The sequence below is a fragment of the Muntiacus reevesi genome, chromosome 17 (genome assembly GCF_963930625.1).
Source record: "Muntiacus reevesi chromosome 17, mMunRee1.1, whole genome shotgun sequence".
NCBI classification, from domain to species: Eukaryota; Metazoa; Chordata; class Mammalia; order Artiodactyla; family Cervidae; genus Muntiacus; species Muntiacus reevesi.
Window position 1 is genome coordinate 16,125,879 of NC_089265.1, and position 15,097 is coordinate 16,140,975.

General features: G+C 37.4%; 1 protein-coding gene across 3 annotated transcripts in view; it reads right to left on the reverse strand.

Moving 5' to 3' along the window:
* IFT74 (intraflagellar transport 74) overlaps nt 1-15,097 on the reverse strand; it is a 99,440-nt gene extending 84,343 nt beyond the window's left edge. Inside the window, exons 1-6 of one of the 3 annotated variants that reach the window (XM_065907882.1) lie at nt 15,034-15,097; nt 9,569-9,707; nt 8,144-8,279; nt 3,691-3,739; nt 1,814-1,912; nt 1,591-1,651 (exon numbers count right to left, since the gene is read on the reverse strand). In XM_065907882.1, coding sequence (XP_065763954.1) covers nt 1,591-1,651; nt 1,814-1,912; nt 3,691-3,739; nt 8,144-8,279; nt 9,569-9,688 — 465 coding nt within the window. In that variant the 5' untranslated portion in view covers nt 9,689-9,707; nt 15,034-15,097. Of the gene's footprint in view, nt 1-1,590; nt 1,652-1,813; nt 1,913-3,690; nt 3,740-8,143; nt 8,280-9,568; nt 9,708-14,893 lie in introns of those variants that run through there. The other 2 variants (XM_065907881.1, XM_065907883.1) reach the window with 2 other exon arrangements.

Here is a 15,097-nt window from a genome sequence, read left to right on the forward strand (position 1 = left end):
AATGAGTCAGTCCTCGCATCTTGGTGGCCCAAGTGTTGGAGCTTCAGCTTTAGTATCAGTCCTTCTAATGAATATTCAGAGTTCACTTCCTTTAGAATTGACTGGTTTCATGTCCTTGCTATCCAAGGGACTCTCAAGAGTCTTCTCCAGCACAACAGTTCAAAAGCATCAATTCTTCAGTGCTCCATTTTCTTTATGCTCCAACTCTCACATCCATTTATGACTACTGGAAAAACCATAGCTCTGACTACAAGGACCTTTGTCAGCAAGGTTATGCCTCTGCTTTTTAATACACTGTCTAGGTTGGTCATAGCTTTTCTTCCAAGGAACGAGTGTCTTTTAATTTCATGGATGCAGTCACCATCTGCAGTGATTCTGGAGCCCCCCAAAATAAAGTCTGTCACTATTTCCATTGTTCCTCCATCTATTTGCCATGAAGTGATGGGACCAGATGCCATGATCTTAGCTTTTTGTATAATAATGCTAATAAGATCTAATATTTACTGAAAACTTACTCTGTGTTAGATAACTGGCTAAGTGCTTTCTCTGTATTAAAGAAAAACCTACAAACAGCTTATTTTACACATTATTAACATTTTTATATCAAGTAACTTGCATAATGTATTCTCATATAACTAGAACTCCCTTCCATCTGTCTTTTTATATTTTATAAAAAATTATTTTTCTCATATTGAGAAGATCATTTACTAAATAATTTGCACAGAACAGTATGGATTATAGTGTGAAAATATACTATTAATATAATCAGAAATTCTGTTTATGAGTACAATATAACAGTATCAGGTAGGTATATTAGAATGTACCTAACCATTACGGTGGCACATTTCTTACTTTGTGTATCACCATTTTTCAGTTGGAGAAGTGAAAATCAAGTTTTCAGTAAGTTCAGAGACCACTGCTACCTAAAGCACCCACAGAGTAGGAAGAAAGAAAATTCTGAAACATTAGAATTCATGGGGCCAAGATTACTCCAAAGATTGAGCCAGTCAGTAATCAACACTGCAAACAAGATCATTTCTTCTGGAAATCCACACTAGGAAGCTTCTTCTGGAAGTCCACATTTGGAAGCAAAACTGTGATTATACTAGATGCCCTATTGTGACAGAAGACAAACACTGCATTTTGAATGAAATGGAAGGATAAAGGCAAGCTTGGTACTAAGTAACTAAATTTTTAAAACATCATGATGACAACACTCTGTAGAGAGATAAAAGTATTTTTAAAGCAGTGACATTGCTAATACTCAGTATATTTTATCTACTCTAAAAAATATTATTTTTAAATTGTTAGGGAAAAAAGTATGCATGTTCTATATTTTTCAGTGTTTTTATTTTAAAGGCTGGAAGAACACCTATTAATCTGTAAAGCCAAAATATTTCTCGGGAGGCAAAGTAGGGAGAAAGCAAATATATACTTTAATCTCCACACTTGCTATGGTTTCAATCTTTTTCACTATGTATGTATTCATGCATTATTTGGTATTTAACATCAAAATGCTACAGCATTTTCTAAAGTGGTAAAAAGCAATGAAAATATTCAAAAGAAATTCTCTCAGAAAAGACCAAATACCATGTTGTAGTCTGCTAGTTGTCCTTGAAACTCTTTTATTTCAACAGCTAGAGTCTCAGCTCTGTAAATATAAAATACATTCATAAATACATAAATAGACAGATGAACATTATGAATATTATGTTTAACTACAAATGTAGTACTAAAATTCTGAAACATATTACATCAAATGTTATTCATAATAAAAATATACCTTGCATACTTTAACTGCAAAATTACTCACCTCTTTTCATATGACAAATATACTGAATTCTCTTGATTGTACATTTCTATTTCTTTCTGAAGTTTATTGATTTCTGTTGTAAGTTCACTTATTTTACTTCTAATGGAAAGAAATAAATTAGTGTTACTTCCAATCCAGAAAAGTTTTTCTAGTTAAACAAAATAAACTTTTCATAAATGTGTAACAACAATATAAATGGTTTTGTGAAATTTCACTAAAAAGAGAAAAACAATTTAAGCAGCTTATTTGATTAAGGTGGTATACTCCAACTGAGAAATTGATAAAAGTTCTTTATTCATTAAAAAAGATGAAACAGTATTAGAATGGAAACCTGGGCAAACTGGTACAATCTACAGACAGAAGCAGACACTGAACTGTCACTCTCACAGTTCTTGCTACCCTCTAGGATAGGATTTTTCAAGAGCAGCACTATGGACATTTTAGGTCTTTGAATAATACTTAAAACAATACTTTCTGTGCACTGTAAGATGCTTAACCGTCTCTCTGGTATGGATGCCAATGGCACATCACCCAAATCCAGTCATGGCAACAAAAAATGAGTATAAAAATTGCCAAATATTCCTTAAGGGGGCAAAATCAATGCCAGTTGAGAACCACTGTTCTTCACTCAATTAACATAAATAGATAATTGTAATTTTTAGTAAAGAAGCACAAAACTTGGAGAAGAGAGGCAATGTGATGGTGAGAAATAGCTCTATCACCTTACCTTCTTTTGATTAAAAGGTGACTATATATCAACACTGATGGCCTCACTCTCATTCTTACTGATGTCAGCTTTGAGGACAGATGGGAGAAAACCTTCCCTTCTCTTACTAACTTCTAGGAGTTTGAGGATCAAAAGGATTCAAGTAACCGAACAGGAAAAGAATTAAGAAGGACTAAAAGAAAGAAAACAGAGATTTCAGGATACGATAGAAGGATGCATTAAATAGAATGCAAATAATTGGAAAAGACCCTGATGCTGGGAGGGATTGGGGGCAGGAGGAGAAGGGGAGGACAGAGGATGAGATGGTTGGATGGCATCACCGCCTCAATGGACATGAGTTTGAGTAAACTCCAGGAGCTGGTGATGGACAGGAAGCCTGGTGTACTGCGATTCATGGGGTCACAAAGAGTCAGACACGACTGAGCGACTGAACTGAACTGAAGAAATAAAGAAGACATAGAGGATGAACCAACCAGAAAATAAAGTAAAATGGAAAAATAGAGATAGGCTAGATAGGCAGAGAAAAAAGCAGGTATAGAAAGAGAAAAGAGTTCTTAATTTAGAGCTGCATACTTAAGAGATATATAACAAACTTATGAATTAAATAAAATTAGGCCACATGTATAGCAACTGACTAAATATATACTTATGTAAAACTCTGTAGTAATTATTATAAATAAGTATATATATTTTATGAATAAGGAAATGGCAACGCACTCCAGTATTTTCGCCAGGAGAATCCCATGGACAGAGGAGCCTGGTGGGCTACATACAATCCAAGGGATCGCAGAGTCAGATACGACTAAAGCAATTTAGCAGGCACGCATATACATTTTATCATTCATACACATATCTATGAAGAATATATTTCAGAATAATTAGTGAAAGAAGCATAAAATATTCTTCTCATTAGATGAAAAATAGTGAACTGAAAATATATAGCTCACATACATTCTAATACATAAAATTTAAAATCTCAGCCTAACTATACCACCACCATTTGTGATGACATCTATTTAGAGCCAGATTAACCATAAATTATGTCAGAACACAAAATAATCTTAACAATTAACAGATACCTAATTATCTCAGTAAGTACTATAATTAAAACTTCATGATCATTCATAGAAAAAAAAAGTATATAACATACCGAAGAAGTCCAAGATAGTAAGATTTGTCTAAAATTTGCCTCTGGGGACCTAAAAAAAATTTTTAGGTATTAGTGTTCAGTTTGAAAATGCCACCACATTAGCAAATCCAAAGCGCAACCAGAATTACACTCAACAATTCTCTAACAGCCCTCCCAGTAAGTCTAAAAATCTGAAAGAAGCAATGAAATAGAAAGAGAACTAATATCTTAGCATCATGACATAATGGAAGCCTGAATTAAGACCACAAAGATGGGACTAGAGGTTGGGCTGTTAAGAGGGTAGATTCAAAAAACCAACAAAAACATTGAACTCTATTGGTTAGGGTGACTCAATGGAAACTGGGCCTAACGGGGTCTAGAACAGGACTAAACAAGAGAACGTTCTGCAACAATGGAAATATTCTATAGCAGCACTGTCCAATAAAGTAGCTACATGGGAATACTGACCACTTGAAACATGGCTGGTGGTATGTGAAAAGAAGAGAAGCGAAAAGCAAAGGAGAAAAAGAAAGATACACCCATCTGAATGCAGAGTTTCAAAGAATAGCAAGAAGAGGTAAGAAAGCCCTCCTCATGATCAACGCAAAGAAATAAGAGGAAAACAATAGAATGGGGAAGACTAGATATCTCTTCAAGAAAATTAGAGATACCAAGGAAACATTTCATGCAAAGATGGGCTCAATAAAGAAAAGAAATGGTATGAACCTAACAGAAGCAGAAGATATTAGGAAGAGGTGGCAAGAATACACAGAAGAACTATACAAAAAAGATCTTCTTATGACCCAGATAATCACAATGGTGTGTTCACTCACACTCACCTAGAGCCGGACAACCTGGAATGTGAAGTCAGGTGGGCCTTAGGAAGCATCACTAAGAACAAAGCTAGTGGAGGTGATGGAATTCCAGTTGAGCTATTTCAAATCCGGAAAGATGATGCTGTGAAAGTGCTGCACTCAATATGCCAGCTCATTTGGAAAACTCAGCAGTGGCCATAGGACTGGAAAAGGTCAGTTTCCATTCCAATCCCAAAGAAAGGCAATGGCAAAGAATGCTCAAACTACTGCACAATTGCACTCATCTCACACGCTAGTAAAGTAATGCTCAAAATTCTCCAAGCCAGGCTTCAGCAACACGTGAACCATGAACTTCCAGATGTTCAAGCTGGTTTTAGAAAAGGCAGAGAAATCAGAGATCAAATTGCCAACATCCACTGGATCATCAAAAAAGCAAGAGAGTTCCAGAAAAACATCTATTTCTGCTTTATTGACTATGCCAAAGCCTTTGACTGTGTGGATCACAACAAACTGTGCAAAATTCTTAAAGAGATGGGAATATCAGACCACCTGACCTGCCTCTTGAGAAACCTGTATACAGGTCAGGAAGCAACAGTTAGAACTGGACATGGAACAACTGACTGGTTCCAAATAGGAAAAGGAGTATGTCAAGGCCTTATATTGTCACCCTGCTTATTTAACTTATATGCAGAGTATATCATGAGAAACGCTGGGCTGGAGGAAGCACAAGCTGGAATCAAGATTGCCGGGAAAAGTATCAATAACCTCAGATATGTAGATGACACCACCCTTATGGCAGAAAGTGAAGAAGAACTAAAGAGCCTCTTGATGAAAGTGAAAGAAGAGAATGAAAAAGTTGGCTTAAGGCTCAACATTCAGAAAACTAAGATCATGTCATCTGGTCCTATCACTTCATGGCAAATAGATGGGGAAAACAGTGAAAACAGTGGCTGACCTTATTTTTCTGGGCTCCAAAATCACTGCAGATGGTGACTGCAGCCATGAAATTAATAAAAGACGCTTGCTCCCTGGAAGGAAAGCTATGACCAAACTAGACAGTATGTTAAAAAGCAGAGACATTACTTTGCCAACAAAGGTCCATCTAGTCAAGGCTATGGTTTTTAAAGTAGTCATGTATGGATGTGAGAGTTGGACTGTGAAGAAAGCTGAGCACTGAAGAATTGATGCTTTGAACTGTGGTGTTGGAGAAGACTCTTGAGAGTCCCTTGGACTGCAAGGAGATCCAACCAGTCCATCCTAAAGGAGATCAGTCCTGAATATTCATTGGAAGGACTGATGTTGAAGCTGAAACTCCAACACTTTGGCCACCTGATGCGGAGAGCTGACTCATTTGAAAAGACCCTGATGCTGAGAAAGATTGAGGGCAGGAGGAGAAGCAGACGACAGAGGATGAGATGGTTGGATGGCATCCATGACACAATGGACATGGGTTTGGGTGAACTCCAGGAGTTAGTGATGGACAGGGAGGCTGCGGTATGGCGTCGCAAAGAGTTGGACATGACTGAGCGACTGAACTGAACTGGTAAAATACTTTTATTTTCATTAATTTAAATTAATTTAAATAATTACAAATATTTGTATTTGTAAAAATACAAATAATTTATATTACAAATACAAATAGCTATTGGCTATCACAATGGACAGTGTAGGTTTTGACTATAAATTTCTCAATGTAGGCCAGAGATTATGATTTTATATAATTTTTCAGAGACTTCAGGAACACAATCTTATATTTCAGTAGGACTAAAAAAGCCCATAGGTTAAATGTCCCAAACCTTGAGAGAGGTGAAGTGCCCTGCATGGCATGAGAGAAAAAGCTAGGAAGTATTGACTGAAATCCATGCTGAGAAGAGGGAGAGAAATGTCTCACTAGAATGGGAAATGAGGCACTGGAACAGGTAACAGCAAAATCACAGCAGATAGTGGTACATGCTGGTAACAGAACTTTTCACATAAGGCTTTGAACTATATTTGTAGAAAATGACTGTTTTCTTAAATAATACCTAAATACTATTTAAGTATTATTAAATAATACTTAAATTATTAAATAATACTTAATATTTAAGCATTAAGTATTAAATAATACTGGATATTATTTAAATAATACTGGTTCTTATTTAATCTTAAATAATTAAATAATATTTAATTATTAAATAGTTAATAATACTGATTCTGTTTTAAAGGAGAAATTAATACAGTAATAAAATTTGATGAGTTCTCTTAGAATTACACCCTTAAGGTTTCTGCCCTTAAGGTTTTTAAATAAGAAACATTAAACACATAAATGATTCTGTGAATACACTTTTAAAGACTAAACAACTACAAAATTTTGAGTCATTTTCCTCTACAGCATTGATAATTATTAAGCAAGTATTTCTAAACGACTGATTTTTTTTCATCCTTTGGCCACCCTACATGGCACATGGGATCTTATTCAACCAGGGATCAAATCTGTGGCCCCTGCATCAGAAGTGCAGAGTCTTAACTACGGAACCACCAGGGAAGTCCAACAACCAACTGGTTTTTAATATTTAGTGAACTAAGTTGTATCATAAGTAAGAAAATTAAGTTTGCTGAAAGGTAGGATATATTATATTATAGAAGTCGGTATATCACCTTATAACTAATTTCATACTAGTATGTTCATCCCTGATAAGTCATTTGCACATATACATAAAATTTAAAAACTCAACATGAAACAGTTCCCTGTGTTTTGACTTATATATATATATAGTAGACCAACTTTTTGAATCAAAACATATAGTGTTATTATTATTATGCATTTCTAAACACATAGAGAGATAAGGAGAGATGTAGTATAAATCTGTATGTTAGCCTCACTTCCTTACTTAAGCATTATAATGGAATAATAATTATTACCAAAAGTAACACTTCTGGTCTCACTTCTCATAAATATACAAATACCTACCATTGTCATTTTGATATGGAAACCAAAAAAAACTATTTCAGAATATTTCTATATAGTATTAGAAATCTAATTTTCATTTCTGAGTTTTCCTTCAAATTTCTTCAAAGAAATTATAGCAAAGTTCACCAACAAGGACCTATTTGCTCTATAGCATAGAAAACTATACTCGATATTTTATAATAACCAAAAGGGAAAAGAATTTGAAAAGAAATATACATGTATATGTAAATCAACTATACTTCAATTTTAAAAAGTTATAGCAAAGTTCACCAGAAAAATAATTAAAATAGCTCATACATGTATATAACTCCATAGTTCACAATGAATTCTCATATTCATTCTTTTATTTAACCCTTAAAATTTTTGAATCAAGGAGTAAGAACTGAGAAAAATAGCCTTTCACTGTATAATTCTGATTTAGCAATACACTGTAATAGCTCCCAGGTGGCGCCAGTGGTGAAGAACCTGCCTGCCAACAAGCAATGTAAGAGATGAGGGTTCCATCTCCAACATCTTGGGTCAAGAAGATCCCCTGAAGAAGGGAAGGGCAAGCCACTCCAGTATTCTTGCCTGGAAAATCCCATGGACAGAAGAACCTGGCGGGCTACAGTCCATGTGGTTGCAGAGTCAGACATAACTGAAGTGACGCAGCACTAATACACTGTAATACTTCTCATATACAATATGCTCATTTTCTTAAAATAGATACCTTTCATACCAGTTTTCATTCCACTCAAACCTTGTTGTGTTACAGGACGATCAGCAACTCTGATTTGAGAAGACAGAACTCCTCCTGTCCCTACGGGACCACCACGAGAGCCTGGTCTTCCTGTTCCAGGTGGCATCTAAATGACAAGATTCAGTTTCAATAAAATAGAGAAATACTGTGCTTCTAATATTAACACTATATAAAGAATATTAAAAATAAAACTAAGATTCTATATAATATGTAAAATTTTCTTTACATTTTTAAATGTTTGAAATAGTACATAAAATTAATATCTAAAATTAATGTTAATTAAATAATATTTTTCTTTAAAATGTAAAATTCTATGTGTTAGACATATTTATACCACTTCTAAACTGTAAAGGAGCAAAATGTCCACATATTTGTCCTTATTTAACAACAGGACTAATGGTGAAGCTGAAGCTCCAATATTTGGGTCATCTGATGTGAAAAACCAACTAATTGAAAAGTGTCTGATGCTGGGTAAGAGGGAGGGCAGAGGGAGAAGAGAACATCAGAAGATGAGGTGGCTGGATGGCATCACCAATCAAATGGACATGAACCTGGGCAAATTTTGGGAGATAGTGAGTTTATACAATATACTTGCCTACATTTTCTGCTAATACATTTATGATTTCATTTTTTAATATAAAATTTTGAAAATATCTAGGACTCTGTGTGAGGGTGGGATTTGGTTTATAAAAACAAATGGTTTACCAATTATTCAGCAGTACTGAATACTTCATGCTTTCCTACTAATTTGAAATGCAACCTTCATCACTAATTAAATTCTTCTTGCCTAATTACATTTCTGGTCTATTCCATTTCACTTGGTTTTGGCACCAATACGCTATGCCCCTAAATTGTTGTAGCTTTAAAATAAATTTCAATATTAGTATGAGTACGCATCCTCTCTTAACATTAGTCTTTTAAACATTCTCCCACATTGATACAGTTGTGTCCAACTCTTTACAACCCCATGGACTATACAGTCTGTGGAATTCTCCAGGCCAGAATACTGGAGTGGGTAGTCTTTCCCTTCTCCAGGACATCTTCCCAACCCAGGGGTTGAACAAAGGTCTCCCATATTGCAGGTGGATTCTTTACCAGATGATCCACCAGGGAATCCCAAGAATACTGGAGTGGGTAGCCTATCCCTTCTCCAGTAGATCTTCCAAACCCGGGAATCGAACCAGGGTCTTCTGCATTGCAGGCAGATTCTTTACCAATTGAGCTACCAGCGAAGCTCTTTATACTTCTAGACGTTTAAAAAAAAAAAAAAACACATATAATAGTATGCTTATAGCATAAAGAAAAACAAAGAAGAATCTCCATTTATTATAGACAGGCTTTTCAAATTCTACCAGGATATACACATAATAGTTCAACAATTTGTTTTAAACTTACACCAGTTGCCACTCGAATATTTCCTGATGGGGGTCGTATTCCAGAAGGAGGTCTTCCTGTCAATCCAATCCCACCTCGAGAAACAGGGCGAACTGCTGAAGGTTTGTGATTACTGGCCATTATTTGCTCAGTTTAACCACTGCTTGGAAACAAGAATAATTTAATCCTACTTTGATACCTCTTGTAGCAAGACAGGAATGAACCACATACCCTTTCAAACATTTAATCCACTGTGACTTTTCTTGCAAACTGATATTGTAGGTACCACCATGTACAAGGTTAAGCCTGCTTTAATTTTGTTCAGATTTTTGACATAACTGTTCCATTCAGAACCATGGAATCATTTATTATAACATGCCCTCCTCATTTCCCTACTATCTTATCAAAATGCAAGTCCCTCTACTTACCTTTCTCTCCTGGGCTCTCATTCATACTCTAGTTAACTAAAGTTTTCTCTCTCCTTGCAAAACCAGTATCTTTCTTCTCTGACAATTTTTATCTGTGCTTTCTGGTCTACAGTAAATTCCGTTATATTCTCAACCCTGTTATAAATACTTCCTTGTACTCGTCAACTTAACAGGATCCTGTCTTCTGAAAATACTTTCGGTAGTGAAGGCTATCTTAGCTTCTTGTCCAAGGCAAAGAAGGAATACACGGCACTCTCCTTGCTCCGCAATGTAACTGGCAAACGTTATTCTTCAAAGTTTAAAAAAGGTAATAAACAACAGGATTCTCTTCCGTTGAGGACCAAATAATCCAACTACATTGCCTTGGATCTTTTCTGGTTGCTGTTATATAGGAGCCACGTAATCTCTCCCCCATATTTACTAAAGTCTTGTGTATCTTGTTCAGTCTCTCCATTCTAGTACCATCAACACCTGGATGATTTCCATATGGATACTGGATTCAACATGTAACATTCTAGCTTCACAGTTCCATGACCCAAATCCCAGCAACCATTTCAATTCTAATTCATGGCCATGGCCAGAGCTGGAGCTTATCATCATCTGGAATTGCTTCATCTCAAATATCTTAATGAGATACTTTATTCTCTGGCCTTAATTTCCTCTCCTTCTACCTTTTTCTCACCTTTATTCTCACAAAAGACTTTGATGCTGGGAAAGACTGAGGGCAGGAGGAGAAGGGGATGACAGAAGATGAGATGGTTGGATGGCATCACTGACTCAATGGACATGGGTTTGGGTAGACTCCGACAGTTGGTAATGGGCAGGGATACCTGGCATGCTGTGGTTCATGGGGTCACAAAGAGTCAGATATGACTGAGCGACTGAACTGAACACCTCCCCTTAAACTATTCCCTTTATTCATTCTCTCCTAGTTTATCAGCCCCCTCCTGTACTCAGCAGAATAAAATATCATTCAAAATTTTGACTATTTAAAATAGCATTTTAAAATTATGGTCATAATCTATTAATAGCTTATAAAAACAACTTAGAGGGTCATGACCAATTTGAGTTAAATATGAAATAAAACAGAAGATATAAGAGGTTTCACTGCACATAGGAAGGGTACTGTTTCATTAAATTTTTGTTTCAGTTATACTTGTGTAAATTTACACATATGTGTATACGGGTCTACAGTGTAAGATATATGTCCTATTATGCATAATGTTCAAAAAAGTTTTAAAGATTCTGAACTAGAGAGAGAATATGGAGAAAAAGAGTACCTAAGACTCTGGCCTGAGGAATGTAAATATATACAGGTTGCACAGAAGAGGGAAAGCTTGTATAAGAGACTGAAAACAAAGACTAACAAAGCTAACAGAAAAGCCAGGAGTGTGTCAGAGATGCCAAGAGAAGGCAAGAATGGTCAGCCATGACATTTTCTTCTGGGAATTCAAGTAAGATGAACACTGAAATGTCCACTGAAATCCCCACTGAAGAAGCCATTAGTGACCATGATGGTCATTTTCAAGGATTCCTTTTCTTCTTAACATTAAATTACTGTCTCATGAGCACCATCAACTAATTTACACCCTTGAACACTTCTTCAACCCACTTCACAAATCAGAAACTATTCTCTATATTCAACCTGGACTGAGGAACACCATTGATGGAAATCTCACAGCTGTATAGACTGGAAAACTGCAAAGTTATAGTCACCAAATTGAGATGGATCTTCATATCTCTGAAATTATTTTATTTATCCTTGATAAGCTACTCTGTCCTTGATGATTCCAATACTTAACAACTTTTCTACTCCTACCTCTCTCAGGAGATGACTCAATTTCATAATTAAGAAAATTAAGATGTGAAATCCATCATATTAGGAGCAAATCAACTTACCTATATAAATGCTGCCTTCCAATCTCAATAGCCATGACTTCTCTCATTCAAGATCTCTATTCTGATTTATCCTCTTAATCCCACACCTCTGGGACATTAGCTTCCCTCTTCTTGCCAAACTCCTTCTCCCTAACCCTTGCCCCAAGCTCCTTCAGAGCATTATCCAGCTCCTGAGAAGGGGACGACAGAGGAAGAGATGGTTGGATGGCATCACCTACTCGACGGACTTGAGTTTGAGCAAGCTCCAGGAGTTGGTGATAGACAGGGAAACCTGGTGTGCTGCAGTCCATGGGATTGCAAAGAGTCGCACACGACTGAACAACTGAACTGACTGACTGACTATGTCTAAACTTCTTTCTTTCTTTGAGTCTGGTGTCATGTTCCATTCTTTCCTAACCCTAAAAACTAATTTCTTGATCCTGAAACCACCTTTAATTCTGTCGTATATATTCTTTTTCTACACAGGCAAATTCTAAAACATTGCAACCATCTCCGGGACACTCCCCTCTTCTGTTTCTACTCTTTCAGTCTCCTTCATCTTCTTCTAACTGCCCCTATTGTCACATTTCTCAAGATATGAACCAGCCTGTTTTTCTTTTTCCTCTCTACCATCTCATTGATCCACCTCATCTATAGGGTTTGAGCGATTAATAACCTGATGACTCACAATACTGAATCTCCAGTCCTGACTCCTCACACTCCCTCTGAGGTGCTTATATCCAAATAATTACTAGCCATTTTCACTTCAATATAGTATCAACATTTCAAAACAAATGAAATGTAAACTCACTGTCATCTCTCCCGAATTTATTCTTCTCCCGGTATACCTCCTAATCACACAAGCCAGAAATTTAGTCCTTGATTTCTCCCTCTCCTTCATTTTCCCATGGCTAACCACATAATCCTACTTTTATTTCTAAATGTTTAAAATATAACTTCCTCTCCATTGCTATAGTACTGTTCAGAGCCTCATGGACTCAAGTGGATTATTATATTGGCCTCCTGACTTGTCCCTTGTGTAACACACAACTTGCCTGTTATACTCCCTAGGAATCCATCAACCACCAGTCCATAACCATCCTGCTGCTGCTGCTGCTGCTGCTAAGTCGCTTCAGTCATGTCTGACTCTGTGCAACCCCATAGACGGCAGCCCACCAGGCTCCCCCATCCCTGGGATTCTCCAGGCAAGAACACTGGAGTGGGTTGCCATTTCCTTCTCCAGTGCATGAAAGGGAAAAGTGAAAGTGAAGTCGCTCAGTCAAGTCCGACTCTTATCGACTCCATGGACTACAGCCCACCAGGCTCCTCCGTCCATGGGATTTTCCAGGCAAGAGTACTGGAGTGGGTTGCCATTGCCTTCATCGAATAACCACCCTAACCTTCCTCAATTTGAATTTACAGGGCTGTCTGAACTGCTACTATGCATCTGTACACATATCTATCCCAGGACCTATCACACCAATCTGCTTAAATACTTTTCCACCTTGAAGGCAAGAGCTGGATCTTATTCATTTTTACATCCCCAGCATTAATCTCAGTGCCAGGCAAAAACTTTGTGGTTTTTTTTTTTTTTGTACCTTCTGAATTTCCTTCCACATGAAGGCATTGCCAGCTACAAAAATTTACTAAATTATCAAAAAGAAAACAAATCACTTCTTAAACCAAAATGGCTTCTCAGTTTCTGTAGCCCCTGCCCAGTACTTCTCTGGGTTTTCTTGGCATTATTCATGATCAATCCTGGAATTGTTTCTCTCCTTTCCATAATATTTTGTTTTCATTTAATTCTAATTAGGCTGATGACTCACAAATCAGTATCTCCAGTTCTGTCCTTAAAACTGGACACCAATTCTGAGTTTTCAACTACTGGGGGGGGAGGTGGATTTTTATTCAGATATCCCATTATTACTTTATATTTAATATGTTCACAGCAGACTTAGAATCATCCCATTCCAACTAGCTCCGTGATTATATTTTCTGGCCATTTTGAACTCTTCGGACAAAGTAACAGAATTATTACTATTATTTCAAATGGAAAAGTAAGTTTTATAAAACGACTTTTTCAAAGGCAGACGAGGCCTATGGTCCAAACAGTTTCTACCAGGGACTTCCCTAGCAGTCCACTGGTTAACTCTCTGTGGTTCCACTACAGGGGGCACCAGTTCCATCCCTGGTGTTGGAACTAAGGCAGTGGCAAGAGAAAAAAAAAAAAAACGGTTTCCTCTCAGAGAAAGTTAAGACAATAAACCTTCCTTTATTCAGCAAAAATAGTTGGGGTTACTCTAGCTTTCCTGAAAACTTTAAGAAAATGAACAATACATAGAATTCCACCCGATTTTCTTTGCCACTGCTTTATTACAGCGGGAAAAAATTTAGTTAACATTTAATCAGTTCCACGGGGTAAAATAGAAGGGAGGGGCACTAGTAACAAACAGGCCACTAACTCCGGGGGTTAGTCTTTCAAATATTCGCATAATCTGAGGGGTTATTCACACAACCAGAGAGCTCCCAGAAAGACTAAGGATATTAACAGAGTTCCGACAGTTACCAGACGTACACCGTCAGGGCGTGTTTTCTTACTGTAGTCTGGCGAGAGCTCCAGCTTGCAGTCTTTGTGACGATTTCAGATAACCTGGCTCCTAATTATTATCCCAATCATTATCCTCCCCAAACCAACCATTTTAATATATTTTGAAGAAGCGGAAAGTTGCTAAGTCCCTTCTGCTATGACCAACAGACAGACAGCTATTATTACTTCGAGTAAAACTCAGCCCCCAGTTAATTTTCTGAGGCGCTCGGGTCGTTCCCTCAGGTCCCCTGGCAGGTCTGCTTACGGGACTGTGTGAGAAAAATCTTTTCTCACGTTCTGCAGGACTAAAAATGGGCCTTCCTTAGCCCGTTGTCGGGTTGGAGGAGAACTCCTAAGAGCCGGGTTTATTTTGTTTGAAGCGCATCAGCATCGTCCAAGCTAAGATAACCAGTAACGGAGGCAAGGAAAAAGTTGGGACCGGGGATTTCTCACCTCAGCCGGCGCTGAGGGGTGCGAAAGGAGCGAGGTCGCACCACCCAGGGGCACTCGAACTTCTTGCGAGGCCTCCACCACCGCGTAGCCCACCGGTAGGGCCCGCGAACCCGCTCCCTAACTGGAAAGGCCGCGCTCACCTGCGTGCAGCTTCCCTAGGCCCTCAAAGCCTAACCTCTGGGAGCCTCGAGCCTTTTCGTCGCC